At 50.6% G+C, this 14,174-nt stretch overlaps 1 protein-coding gene and 1 long non-coding RNA gene across 4 annotated transcripts in view; both read right to left on the bottom strand.

Moving 5' to 3' along the window:
* Positions 1-6,285: 6,285 nt before the first annotated feature.
* CST3 (cystatin C) lies at positions 6,286-8,603 on the bottom strand. The gene is made up of 3 exons (XM_055815962.1): positions 8,316-8,603; positions 7,696-7,809; positions 6,286-6,614 (listed from the first exon to the last, which is right to left on the bottom strand). The coding sequence occupies exons 1-3, from the start codon at positions 8,586-8,588 to the stop codon at positions 6,537-6,539; spliced, it is 465 nt and encodes a 154-aa protein (XP_055671937.1). The 5' UTR covers positions 8,589-8,603; the 3' UTR covers positions 6,286-6,536.
* A 407-nt stretch (positions 8,604-9,010) lies between these two features.
* LOC114010784 (uncharacterized) overlaps positions 9,011-14,174 on the bottom strand; it is a 33,937-nt gene continuing 28,773 nt past the window's right edge. For 2 of the 3 annotated variants that reach the window (XR_008749124.1, XR_008749128.1), the window contains exon 4: positions 9,011-9,441. This is a non-coding gene — a long non-coding RNA (uncharacterized LOC114010784). Of the gene's footprint in view, positions 12,470-14,174 lie in introns of all 3 variants that reach the window. The other variant, XR_008749127.1, reaches the window with a different exon arrangement.

Below are 14,174 nucleotides of genomic sequence, written 5' to 3'. Positions count from 1 at the left end.
CAGCCTCTTCCTCATCAGCACGGTTGGCTTCATCCAGCTCTGTTGACTAGCAACAACAGGCTCACTAACCACAGAAGTCTCCTGATGCTCCAGTGCGGGGGGGAAATCACTGTGCTTTTGGCCTTTGGTTCCCAGAGGTAAAAACTTCCCTTGGCAGCTGCTTAGGGTGGATCCTAGCACAGTTTGTCTGGCACCTTTGTCAACCCAGGACTACAACAGTGATGGAGCAAGCAGGGGAGAAGAGAGCCGGTCACCAGCCCTGCAGCTGTCACTGCTGCCGTGTGACGGAGGGTGGTGTTTCATCGTCCTCTCTGTCATGTAGCAATCTGCAGCCTGGCAGAACTCGTCAGTGCAGCAATTCAATCGGGAGATGACAGAGGGCTGAAGATGTTCGGAGAGAAGTGGTCCATGGTCCCCTCATCCCTAGGGAAGGCAGGATGTCTCTGCACCGGAGGCCTCTGAGGGTGACAGCAGTAGCCTCACCAACCACTCCACAGCCAAGAGTGGGCAACATCACTGGGAACGAGGAGGATTCAGGCTTCACTGATGTTAAAGCCACTGGTTTTAAGCTCCTTAGCCACTTCTGGCACTTGGAGATAATAACTTTTCTGCAGGGATGTCAGGGCTTCCCTCCTTGGACCCATAAGGAGGGAAGAAAGCTGCGGCTCACCCGTACAGATGGGGGGACTTAACCTATGGCAAGGGAGAGGGGTGTGCTCAGTGTAAATGTCGCCACTTCACCTGAAACCATTCTTTTCTTGCTAACTTTTTTATTCAAGATCTAAAACGAATTCCCTGGCCAGGCCAGATTCCCAGTTCCTTCTGCAGCTGGGGGTTGTGCCCTTTGTGGTACCTGCACTCCACGGGAGGACAGAGAGGAGGCTGCTGGGTCTGGCTTGTCTATGAGAACATCTTGCAGAAGATCTCTCTTCAGAAGAGTCCCTTAGGGAGAAAGTTTCACTTTGTAGCACTCACACTGGTTCCTACTTGCTCACATTATTTATTTTTTTTAATTGATAGAACATTTACACACCCAGGTTTTGTTTTAAGCTTATGTTTTCTTCCCATCATTCTCCACGTTAAGGTGAGAGGATGAAGTGGTGTTGCCTCACAGCACGCCCTACAGACTGTTGCTGTGAGGAGCCAAGACGCCCGTTTGCCGGGTGAGCAGCAAGAGCCACCTCCAGCACCAGCCACCTGCAGATGCAGGCCAGGAGGTAAGGACCGGGGGGACATGCCTTCGCTTGCTGGTGGTGGCCTCGCCCCAGCCCCATCACCCTGGGGTGCTTAAATGAGAAGGGGTGGAGGTGGCATGGCACAAGGTATGATGTTTCTCAGCTGGTGGGGAAGAGGGGACGGTGCCTCCCAGCAAGGCACGGTACAACGAGGGCAACATGAGTCACCGGTGCTTTTCCTCCGGCTGGAAGCAGAGACAGGTTTCCCCATCATCAGTCCTATGCACACACATCCCCACACCCACCTCTGGCAAGGTCAGAAGGAACACCCAGCGCACACCCCAACACTCACGCACCAGCTTATCATGGAGAGGAGCTTCTGCTTCCCCACTGCAAAATCCTACAGTGGGAGCCCACTCGCTCACAGAGGCTGAGCAACGCCATGTGAGTGACACAGAAAAGAAGCTTCAGCAAGTGTCACCTTGAGCCCTGGGTCCTGCCCCAGGGTCCACTGTCACAGTGAGCCATGCCCCACGTTAGAGGGGGACAGCAGGGAGATGCTCATGAGGGATTTGCACTGTGGAGCCTGCAGGTTGGCTGCTCTTCTCACTCAAGCCAGGTGGGCACCAAGAGTCCTCCTCACCCCTCCTTGCCAAGCCTGGGGCCATGCCGCCTGGAGAGGAGAACCAGGCACCTGGCCTCGCACCCTCTCACCAGCGGGCCACCACCAAAGCTGGGTGACAGGAGGAGCCCAGCATCATCAGCAGTGACCTAACTTAGGACACTTTCCTGCTGAACCCTGCAGAAATGGTCTCTAGATCACCACTGCATCCCGCAAGGAAAGGGATCTGAAGTCTTACCTCTCCGGTGTCGTCATCAAGAGGTAAAGCACCAAGATTCAAACTGGGGTGCGGGTTTGATCGGTAAATGAAGGATCCACACTACAGTGATACTAAGGCATTGCATGTTAAGGATGAATACAACCAACCTAGCACCTTCAGACACTCACCAAGAGGTCCCCACACCTTCGGGTAAGCAATATTGCACATCCTGAGCACACGGGCGTTGGCCACAGCAGCAGGCAGCCCGGCCGTAGGGCTGCAGGGCTGCGTGGTGAGCTGGATCCTCTCATGGTCATTTCCCTTCATAACTGCAGGAAATTGCGATTTAGCCTGTGTGCAGAGGGAGGTGACGGTACCTGGCAGGAGTGCTGAGATGGCTTCCAAGGATCTCAGAAAGACCCTGCAGGACCAGGTTCCAGGGAGCGGCGCGAGGAGGGGATGAGCCAGGAGCTGAGGGGGCCCCAGCACTGGCCATGTCCCCCCGACAGGGCACAGTCCCACGGGGTCTCAGCACAGCCAGTAGAGCTGAGGGTGGGACAGGGCTCATCAACAGCCCCAGACACAGCGAGGGGATGAACTGGGACCAGGGGCCCTCCAGGGAGCCCGGGCTGGAGCAGAAGAAGGGGCTGGAGGCAAAGCTACAAGGTCCAAGGTCCGTGCAGCAGCCAGGGCTGGAGATAAGGACATATCTAATGCAGGGACAGGGGACCGAGGCTTAAGCTTAAATGAGGTCTTGGGCCATGGGCAGAGGAAGGGGTGGGCAAGGGTCTCAGACAAGGTAAAAAACCCAAAGATAACCTGTACCACACTTCTCAACACTCTGGGCTCTTCAGTTCTTGTGGTAAAACTGCTTTTTATCACAGAATCCCACAGATGTCCTCCAAAAAAGCCAGATGGGCTCAATCCTGCCAGCTTCATCAGGTGGGATCAATACTTCTGCTTGTTCACGCTGATCGGGATATTGCCCCATTGCCTTCAGTTGAACATGCCATAGCTGTGGCACACCAGTAATACTCGGGCTCCAAAACCATCATGACTTTCACAGCTCTGTGCCTCAGCTGTCCTTTGCAGAGCTGGGAGCTACAAGTCCATGTGCTTATGGGCCTGCAGGTGCAGGCACTGCTAAGGAGAGCTACACTTCTCAGCCAGTTGGCCCCAAATCTCTCCCTGAGTCCCGGAGCCAGGGAGAAGCTTTGGGTTCACGAGCTGTGGCAGCAGCAAAGCTCTGACCCCCCGAAGTTTAAGGAAGCATGACCCCAGAATTGATCTGTCAGACACAAGCAGAGCATAAGAGACAACACGAAATAAATGCTTCTCCAGTCACTCATTCACATCTGCCACCGACATTTGAAAAAGTCAGGCAGCGAATGCAGCCAGAAACGAGGGCAGCGCGTTCAGCTGACCCAGCTACTGCCAGCCAGCCAAACAGAAGGGCCTGCCAAGCAAAATGCTCCTGGCAGGGGAACTTCCACTAATGCTCTTAGCCTGCTGCAAAGTAACACAGCCCACAGTGGAAGGTGCTTTATTAAACTAGGTCAAGCTTTTTTGGCATTTGCTCTGAGTGGAGAGCACATAGGGACAGTCACCAAGGCTGACACTCAGCAGCTTGTGAGTGGAGAGCACATAGGGACAGCCACCAAGGCTGACACTCAGCAGCTTGTGAGGATGGGGTAATGTGTACCCTTCATTCGTGCCTTTAGTCATTGGCATTTCAACATGAAAATGCAAGACCTTTGGATTCAGGAACTCAAAACACTCGAGTCTCATTTTCTCTGTCACAGCCACCCTTTTTCCTGCATGCTGTTCAGAGCTGCTGGCTAATAAATACAGCTACAGTGGAGGAAACGCCTGCTCACACCCACCTGCATCCTCCGCTCTTGCCTAGCCTCCTTACTAAGGAGACCGGTGCAATTACCCACCCAGGCATCAAGCCAAGACAACAAAAGGGAAACACAGGCAAACCCACCAAATGCATGATAAAGCCCCTTCACTGCTGCTGAGCACTTGTACAGACAGACTGGAAAATGGGGAATCAGCATGTATGAATGAAGGGAGCAGTTAGAAAAATGGCAAGTGAGGGCAGCTGCACAGCTTGGCAGCAGGATTTCCTTGGTCAGCAGGGTTAACTGACCCAACGGCGCAGCAGATGGACACCTGCACAGTCACTGACCTGGTAGGCAAGAGAAATGGGCCATCTTCATGCACAACACTCAGAAGGAATGGGACAACGATGGTGGGGAGGCAGAGTGAATAATTCCTGTTGGATCTGGGCATATCCTGGATGGAGATCCTTAGTGTTGGGCAACCAGCTCATCCCCCTGGCAATATGAATCAAGATCTGGCATTGTGCTCACCACAAGCTCATCAGACCCCGGCAGCGATGGGAAGTGGCATTTCCCTTGGGAGAAAGAGCAACCCACAGAAGATGCACTCCTAGGGAGCTCTATTTCCCACTAGAAGCTTGTTTTCTGGTTACTCTCTTGTTTTTCTCTCCTTCCTTAGATCCAAGCTCCCCCATGCCCAAAGATGTGCTTGCATTAGCTCTCATTTTTCAGGCAAATAACAGCATCCTTACACCTACCACCTCCAGCTGCTTCCTCCAGCCATCAGATCACTTCTGTAGTTCTTCTCTGCACCTCTCCAATCTTCCTTTCAAAACAGGACCAGCACAGGGCACGGGACTCCCGGGCTTGAGGATTAACATAGGGCACAACAGAACACAAGACTGATTTTATCCCTGGGTAAGATTTACACTGAAAGGACTATGTTTACTTCAAAACATGGAAAAGCAGACGCAAGTGGGAAATGCACTATTAGGACTATGAAAAACAAGAAGCACGCCCATCATTCACCTCAGCACCTTCACCCACTCCCAAGACTCCTTCTCTTGACCTTGTACCTTCCCCTATTACCTGAAAATCAAATTTCTTTCAGAGGAATCCTGCTCCTTTCCTTCCAGTCCTCCCCCAGAAGTAAAAATGAAGAGACCCCTCCTGTGCACAATCCTAAGCTCCCTTCTGACTTGCCTTCTGCTCAGGGAAGCTTCCTTGTCTCTTTCCTTGGGTTCTGGGACATCACAAGACATTGAAAAGCTACATTTTTTTCCCTAGACCTGGAGCTCTTTCCCTGCAACGCTCATACCACCACCAAACATGGTGCCCTACTTACTGAAACTAGCAGCAACGCACTTGGCTGAGAGAAAAACCCCACCAGGCTTGTCCAGCCACTTGGATTTAAAGGGCTGCTTCTGGGGAACATTCACACTTACAGAACAAAACCAGGTTGTCCAGATAATACCCATCTGCTATAAAACTACACTGGCTGGTAACTTACTTTCTTAATAATTATCCACTTAACACCAACTTCACTAACTTTCAGAGGGTTTTTTTGCACTAGGCTGCCCAGAGGCTAAGTAGGTTATGGGTACTGGGGTCACCTGTCCTTTACCATGCAGGTACAGTATCCCCAATTTCCCTGCAATACAAATCCATTACAGCACAATAGGAAACACCTCATCCAGCTCTCGTAAGAGTTCATGGGTGCTGATTCTTTCTGCCTGCCGATTTAAAGGGATTTGCCCAGATGAGACACCATTCAAATTGCCCTCAGTTAACACACAGCCAGAGCTCAGTCCCCCCCCCCACCCCGAGACAGGTTTGTCACCGACCTGCTCCAGTGTAGGTGTCTCTGCTTGTAAGCGTAGGCCGTCACAGGTCAGGCACACACACAAGAAGCTGTTCCTCCAGCTCCACAGATCACAGTTTAGGTTAGAAATAAAGTGAACTAATGCTGCTACTTGAACTAGAAAGCTCTGGGGCTTTCTGCACAGAAAAAGCTAGGGACAGAACCTGTGCAGACCAGGTGCCACTGGAAGAAAGGGTTCCTAAAACACAAAGGCAGCACAGGAAGATACCAGAGCAGTTAATTCTTAACACAGCACAGCTGCATTACCATGGGGGCAGCCTTGCCACGTCACAGTTAGCAGCCAGGATCTGAAATAATCACAGCCTTAGTACAAGCTCTGGCTAATCTTCCCAAGATCAAGTGCTGGCATACTGCAGTGTTTTCAAAAGCAGAGTGTTCCTTCAGTGGAAACAGCTAAGGACTTCCACCTCTTACTCAAAACCAGAGGTCAGGTGAAGGAGGCATGGATTACCTCCCCCACATTCCTTCTCACCCCATTCTTTGGTCATGACAGACCAGGTCAAAAATAAAAGCAAATCCTCCCTCCAAGACAGCAGGAGCTCAAAGAAAAACCACACACCACAGCAATTATTAAGTTTTTATGTTTACAGTAGTCACTTTTTTAAATTAGAATCAGGAAAGCTGCAGGAAGAATGCCCTAAAATGAAGTTACCAAGAAGAAAAAGTTGTTTAACATAGTTTAACTTGCATAGCACAAGCATACATAAGTAGATAACAGGCATTGATAAAACCCATCTCAATTTGTTACTGCTTTATTTTTTTTCTTTTAAATCCGAATGACTGGTTGCTGGTCTCTGCTGGAACAAAGATAGGCTTATTGGCAGCTAGTGCTCAATAGCTTAATTTCGTTCAGCCAAGGAACAATATACACTGTGAAGTTGCAAACGGTGTGCTAAGGAGAGAAAGAAAAAGGCAGTTGTCAGATTAAGAGCAAAAAAGCAGTGTCACTGACCACTGTTCTACACCAATTTACTACCCCATGTGATCCAGAATGTAAGCAGCTTCTGTGGCTCTCTAGACTTGCACCCTCCTGACAAGTATTTGGGAACACCACCCTTGTTAGTACCTGCTCAGTATGAATCATTTCTCCCAAACACTAACACAGCAGCTGCAGTCAACCTTTCTTCAGAATGACCATCTCCTTTGTCCATTCACACACAGGAAAGCTTTCAGCATGGGTAACAGCCAACATAAAGTCTCTGGGGCAGGTAAGCACACCTGCACAGCTATCTGTATATGCACATGCCAAGCTGTTGCAACAGTCATGATGGTACACCCAAGCTTCTAGTTATGTGTTTGACAACACTTGTGTGCAGTTACACTTCTCATACACACAGGCAGAAGAGGCAGGTACACAGAGAAGCTAAATCTATCACTGATTAGCAGAAGTAATGAAGTACTATGAAAGAACTAGACGCAAGCCAGATGCAGGCAGATACATCTGGTGCTCTCACCTGAAAGTCTGAAGTACTCTTTTTAAAGAGCATTGCTGTTAGGCAAAACTCCCATATAACAGCTTGGTGGACACAGATAACAGGGGTAATCTGCCTCTTGCGATCAGTGCTTAGTCAAGTCAAGCATGTTTACATCACCGTGGGACAAGAGGAGCAGTGAATGGTACGGGGACTCAGGACTGAGAGCCAGGACACCTGTAGGCTTGGCAGTTTCCTCCACATATCCTTGTGATCCAGACCACAAGCACTTTTTAAGAGGACTGAGGCACACAGTCTTCCACATGCTACAGCCTCAGATGCCCACTTACAGAACAGGTTAAAAAGGCCCTGCCTTCTCCGCCACCATCGTCTGGCAAGACAAGTTCCACAAGAGCTGTATTTAGTTAAGGGTAAAGGCACGAGGTCTCTGATCGTAGCTGGGGCAGACAGGAGACACTGTCCATTACCTCTCTGTGCTACATCAGCCAGAGGGAAGGGGCTGGGAAATCAGAGGCCAGCACACTGTGCTCTGGAGCCTACCTTAGCCATCTCCGGCGCACCATGGAAAGCGCAGCTCTGGAGATCAGCTGCTGGCTTTGGGCAAGTTGTCCGGCCAATCTCAACTTCCATTAAGTACTTGATTCCAGACACAATCTGCAGCAAGACAAGCGGGTAGAAGCAGTTTTATTTGCAGCACATACTGAAAGGTTCTCTGACAAGACAAGCCTAGTGGAACGGCAGTTTTCCGATGACACTGTGGAAACCAAACTCCAAAAGTACAGAGGGGACCACCTGTGGCAGCCTCCACGGCAGAAGCACTTGGCACCCTTTCAAAAAGGGCAAACAAAATCCAAGTAAACAAGGCACACAGCGCAGTCTCCTTAGTAAACAGAGATGTGCGTTAGCTCAGCAACAGCATAAGGCATTTACTAGCTGCTTCAGTAACACACAGACTCCAGGGTATTCAGACTGGTATGACCCACACTATTAAAAAAAAAAGGCTTTTATTCCCCTTCCGTAAAAAAAACCACCAGCCTGAACAACCCCTCAGGCTTGAGGCCTGCTCCTTCTCCAAAGGAACCTCCGAGGGGAGCCCCCCCGCCCCGGAGGGCGCCAGGGCCGCCCCCAGCCCCCCGCCCGGTGCCCACCCCGGCACCCACCTGCCTCTGGGCGCTCAGGACCCGCACCACCCGGCTGGAGTACATGTCGTTGCTGGCCTTGTTGTACTCCGCCATGGCGAACTGCAGAGCCCGCTGCAGGCCCTCGTCATTGCCGGTGTTGGCGATGTCCACCGGGGCCCCTAAAAGCCGCGGGCGATCGCGAGCGGCCAGCACGGCGCCGGCGAACAGCAGCGCCGCGGCCAGCAGCAGCGGCGTCCCCCGCCCTCCCGCCATGGCTGCGCGCTCTGCCGCGGCCCCACCAGCCGCCGCCATTTTAAGGCCGCGGGGCGGGGCGGGCCGCGGCCTCGGCCCGAAACACACCGGCCCGGCCCGGCCCCCCGCCCGGCCCCCGGCCCGGCCCCCCGCCCGGCCCGGCCCGGCCCCCCGCGGCCGCCGCGCTCCCCGCTGGGCCGGGGGTGCCGCCACCGGGCTCGCCTCGCCCCGTCAGGCGCCGGGCTGAGCCGCGCTTCCCGGTGAGGGGGCTCGGCGTGCCCCGGGACGGCCGTGGCCGTCAGGCCGCCAGGTCCCCGCCGCAGTGCCCGGTGCGGCTCCCGTTTCCCCTCAGAAAGGCCCGGGCCGTGACGGGGGGCGGGGTTCGGTAGCCCCTGAAATCTCAGAGGCCTGAACTAAAGCCATCTCGCTGGTGGAAGTGTTACCGAAATCTCGGAATGAAGAACTTACCAACACCAATGTGATGGAGATAAGCAGACACTTCTTTATTGACGGCCGGGTGCGTGAGTGAGTCCTCTCACGATCGACGCACACCAAGCTTCAAAATCATACAGCTCATATAGAACTTATTCATGCGTATTCATTAAGTATGCATGCATAAACATAGTATTTCCCGAAAATCATTAACATACTCTTGCCTTGTATGTTAATTAGCTTCTCAGTCCTTTGTGCCTGCACAAATTCTTCCAAGAATTGTGGGCAGGGGTCTCTGGAACGTGGGTAGGGGTCTCTGGGGGGAAAGCCGTAGGTCTTCCTCATGGTGTACTTCTCACCCTTTGCCTGGTATGTGATGGTCTTGCAAGTTCGCAGTCTTCTTACCGGTCTGAGCTAATTTATGTCCTTGTCAACCATCTGTTTCTTCTGCTTGTTTCTTTTAGTCGCTCCCTCTAGATAACTTATAAACAGGCCCCTCGTTAGAGAAGGTTAGAGAAAGAGAAACAGACTCCTTCTTTCATCAGGTATCTCATTAATTATTTCTTTCAAACTATGGTTACATGACCTTATTACTATACCTACATTCTTTGAGTAAATATATTTACACTTCACTTATTGTCCCTCTTCCATACAATTTCTTTATATCAATTATTAAAGTTCACGATTTATTGGCAGGTAACTACGAGTTGTTTCATTCGGTTGCTCTCAGTTCTTGGCCTTGGTACAGGGCTGTACAGAGGATTTCATAGCAGTTTTTGTTGTGCAACTACTAGTTTCATTAAAACATATTTCTTATTCCTCTATATTTCTATTAAAATGATTTTATAAAACCAAATAAAGTTATTTAATTCTAACCATTAGCAAATCTGTAACAGAAGGGCACCCGTGTCCCCTGGGGAGGGGAGGACATGGCACCGCCATTACACTTCCTGGAGGCACACAGCTGGAGGAGGATGTTTTCCCACATGAATCCGGGAAGTTGGAGACTTTTTTCAGGTCCTGCCTCCTTATGGGTTATTCTAGCCCTTACTTCCCTCTACTGCTGAAGGAAATCAAAAACCACAGGGCATTTTAGGCCAAAACACCATGTGTAATTTCCCGTATCTGCCTCCACAGCATTGGTGTTACCTCACCTACAGTAACTGCCGTGCCAAAGGCCATCTCTTAACTTCCAGTCTCTTCTCAACCACAGGCCTATCCACCCCATCCTGTCAGGAATCCTAAATTTGGAAAGACGGGACCGAATATAGCACGAGGGAGCGAGCTCCAGTGAGTTTTAAGGCTTCATGGGCAACGTTTTGCACCCAAATATCTGCAGCATCCCTTCTAATGAAAAGGAAAGGGCCTGTGCCCTGAGCGAAAAGGCTGCCTGCACACTAGCCACATCCAGCACGAGTTATCACTGGAAAAATCCCCACAGCTGGCAACAAGCTGTGTGACTAATTCAGCAGCAGGGCACTGGGGTCATTCAGGAGCACCACCAAAAGCACCAGAGAGGGGATGGGGTGTGGGTATTGGGATGTGAGCCAGAGCTGCTAGCAGCTGCAGGAGTCTTGTCTGTCTCCATTTTCCTTTTCCCTAACTGGCCTCAGAACCAGACTGGATCAGTTTCAAGCTCAGCGTTAGAAAGAGCTCGCCTTGTGTCTTTAGAGGTGAAGGCTCTCTTTTGCACTGTCAGTGACTGCTGCCAGCGGGAACAGCCAGCATCTGCACCTCCAGCGTGCCCCCCGCCCAGTACTGGCCCTGCCAGCCCAGTCCATCGAGCATTGCCCCAGCTCCCAGCTGCTGGAGACGCTCACCAGCCCCATGCAGCACATGCAGGGTTCTATGCCTCACACTGCCACACAAGGGAAGCACCACAAGAGGGAAAACCAGTGCCTTTGGGATTCAGGGAGCTTTGACCTTGCAGGCAAACAAGCAAAGTCTTTGCTCTGCTTGGGCCACCTCATTGGAGTTAAGGTATCCAGCGTGGCTTCAGCTCACACTGGCAGGCAGTAAGTCAGCTCTCGGTACAGTCCTGGTGATCTCATGGTTATTTCTGTAAATGGACATCATGTGAGGTACAGGACAACACACTTGTGTTCCCTCATGTCTCTCATGTCTCTGCTTCAATGCCACAACACACCCATTCTGCCAGCTCTGCCTCAGAAACCCAGGGTTTCAGTTTCTTCTCGTGTGTTAGTCTGTCACTGGCCCAGTCAATAATTGATGCCACAAAGCTACTCCAGCAGAAGACTGAGGAAGCAGAGGGGACTTGCTTCAGTAATGTGGGGGGTGGTGACACCTTTTGGGAGGAAAAGGTTCATCCCTGGTCTTAGGCAGATAATCATTCACACGGTATGGAAGAGGCCCAACACAGAAAGGGACCATCCTCTCCAAGACAGGGACCATCTTGCCCCCAGGGAGAGGACAGCCTGGGCGCAGATGTGGAAAAGTTTCTGTCTTGAGTTTTATGAAGCAGAGCCTTCAGCCTGGGTTCCTCCTCTCCCTGGGAAGTGCCCGGCACACTGGCTCCTGGTGGGGCCAGTGTTTCTGGCTGGTGGGGAAGTGTTTCTATGCAGTTTCAACCCAAAGTTTCTTCCTCTTCAAACCACTGCCTACAGCTTTCCCAAGCTGCTTCTGAGGCAAAGGAACGTTTTGCAAGGAGTAATTCCCAACTTCTTCCCGCACACTGCAGGCAGGCTTCCAGAAACGCTCTCTGCCCAATTTTTGAAACTAGAGGCAAAGTTTACGCTCAATTTCAGAGAGGGAGAGGTCGCAAAGACTGCAGCCCGCTGGCCACAAGCACCACACGGCAGGGGAGAGCAATCCCATTGCCAGTAGCAGCAGCAGTGCCCAGTCTGCCACACCTTGCTTTTTCCCCCAAAAAGCAGTGCACTTGGCACTTTGGCATTCGATCACTGTGATACTTAAGGTCACTGACGATGCCCACTTCGGGTTTCCTCCCTAGGTATAAGTCAACCCAAGTAAAGGAGTCAGCTGTATTTTTAGCCCCTGTCTGCCAAGGGATTTAGCCAGATGCTTGAGGTCCTGAGCACTGAGGTCCTCCAGCATCAGTATCAACATTCCCTGTTCTCTCCTCTGGTGCTTCTGCATTCCTGCTGCCTCCCAGAGAAAACAGAGACATACCTGGAGACCCAGTAGATGCATGACAGCTTTTTTAAATGTCTGAAAAGAGTTGCACATTGGTCAATGTCACGTTGTCCTCCTCCTTGGCCAGAAACACTTCACTCAGCTGAACACATACAACAGCAGAAAGCAGAGCTGGCCTATGCTTACCCAGTGTCAGACCCTGGAGTTTCTTGGGTGTCCGGATTTTTCTTTGTCTTTCCTAACAGATACACCAACATTTATTCTGCAAAAGCGTGGCTGACAGAGTCCCTCTTTGACACAGTTCACATCTTGCTCTGCTTGTGCAGAATGGCTGAAAAGATAAACTTGCCCTTCGGAGCTCCTGGTTCCCCAGCTTGGGCAGTGCCAGATGGCCCCTGCAGACCCACAATGAAAACAGAAGCAAGGTGCATTTATTGACTATTGCCAGTCCAAACCACACAAAATCAAGACTTGAACCAAAAAAATTCTGAGAAAAAAGGCTTGACAAAAAAAGGATGCTCTACAATTGATAAATAAAGGAGACCTGGTTCATGAAATAAAACTGCATTTTGTCCCTTTGTTTCTGGAGGACACAACTATTTTTCTCTACCATAGTGGGGTTTTTTAAATACAAATAAAACAGAAATTCTCAAATAAACAGATGACCAAAGGAGCTGGTACTTTAAGGGATATACCAAGCAGGAGGAGACTCAGGATAACATTGCAAAAGTTTGTAATACTGTGCACTATCCGTATAACCAGAAAAATAGTTTTTGTGTCTTCTTACAGGGTTGGTTCAACAACATTTGTGCCATATCCACTATATTTTCATCTACCTTTTTGTCTATGTTTCAATTGCACTCAAGACTGGTGAGCTTTTTATGTTACCAGGCACGCTCATTGCTCCGGATAACTGCTACATTCGTTGCCCTTGCTGTTGACATCCCTCATCTCTCTTTTAACATCCAAAGGAACAATTATAGGTGTCTCTGTAGCTAACTGAAAAGCTCAGGAATACTGTGACATGTCTTTCAAAGTACAATCAGACAAGGGTGTTTGAAAAAGCAACTAGTCTTTTAATCAAGAACGACAGTTTTTCCACAGAGCTGAACTCTGAATGACCCTCAGAGAGAGTAATTACTGTGATGGAGGCAGGAACAATGGGAAAAGCATGATCGAACACTACACATCTGGTTTCAATTTCTCTTAACCGAGGGACAGCAGGCCAAACCTATGCTGGGGTCAGTGCTCTGCATCCCGCTAAGTGAATCTAGAGCAGTGAGGGGTGGGGTGCTGACATGGTTGCCTGTTCTCCTCCCACCGCGCTGTGTCACTAACACAAGGTGATGATGGAAGGGAGGTGTTTTGTAAAAGGATTGCTTTCGAAGGCTGAAAGCCTCTTGAGCAAGATAGTCAGCAGTTTATGACACGGGGCTGAGAGCGATTCAATACCAAATTGAAAAACAGCGGTTTCACTGCTGTTGAAGAGTGCCCTCTGCTTATGGAAACAAACCCATCCCGTACCAGCTTCTATTTGGTAATGGTGGGAGAAGTAGGGAGCCTCTGCCTTCCTTCGAGACTCAGGGCCACCTCTGTCCACTCCCTGCTCTGGCATGCAGAGGCATTATTTTTCAGGAGAGGAATGGAGGAAATGCTGTGGCTTGTCCACACAAGGAAAATCAGGGCTCTATCTTCGCTCTCAGCTTCAACGCCGGGGGTCTCTGAAATCTAGGCAGCAGATTTGAAAGTCTGCAGGGAACCAGGACCACAGCTACATCTCTTCTGCTTATACACACACCTTCATATGCTGGTAAACTTTCACCACAAGCAGCCAGCACTGGCTTTTCTGGATAGATGGCAAGGCAATTCCTCAGCTGAAAAAACACTATGTGCCAGGACAGGCTTCAAAAGCACCAAAGGGCTGCTCTGAGCATATTCCAGTCCTGGCAGTACCACTGGATTAGTAAATGCCCTCCCTGCAGCCCCCCCGAGACAGAACCATGCTTCCTTTGCTCTTCACAGTAGCCTGGAAGGAGCTAATGACCATCTACTTTAAGTAAGCTTAGCTGTTAGTGCTGAGTGCACCTTTCAGGCAATTCA

This window comes from Falco peregrinus, chromosome 11 (assembly GCF_023634155.1).
Source record: "Falco peregrinus isolate bFalPer1 chromosome 11, bFalPer1.pri, whole genome shotgun sequence".
NCBI classification, from domain to species: Eukaryota; Metazoa; Chordata; class Aves; order Falconiformes; family Falconidae; genus Falco; species Falco peregrinus.
Note: the sequence above shows the minus strand (reverse complement) of the source record. Positions and strands in the feature narration are given on the sequence as shown.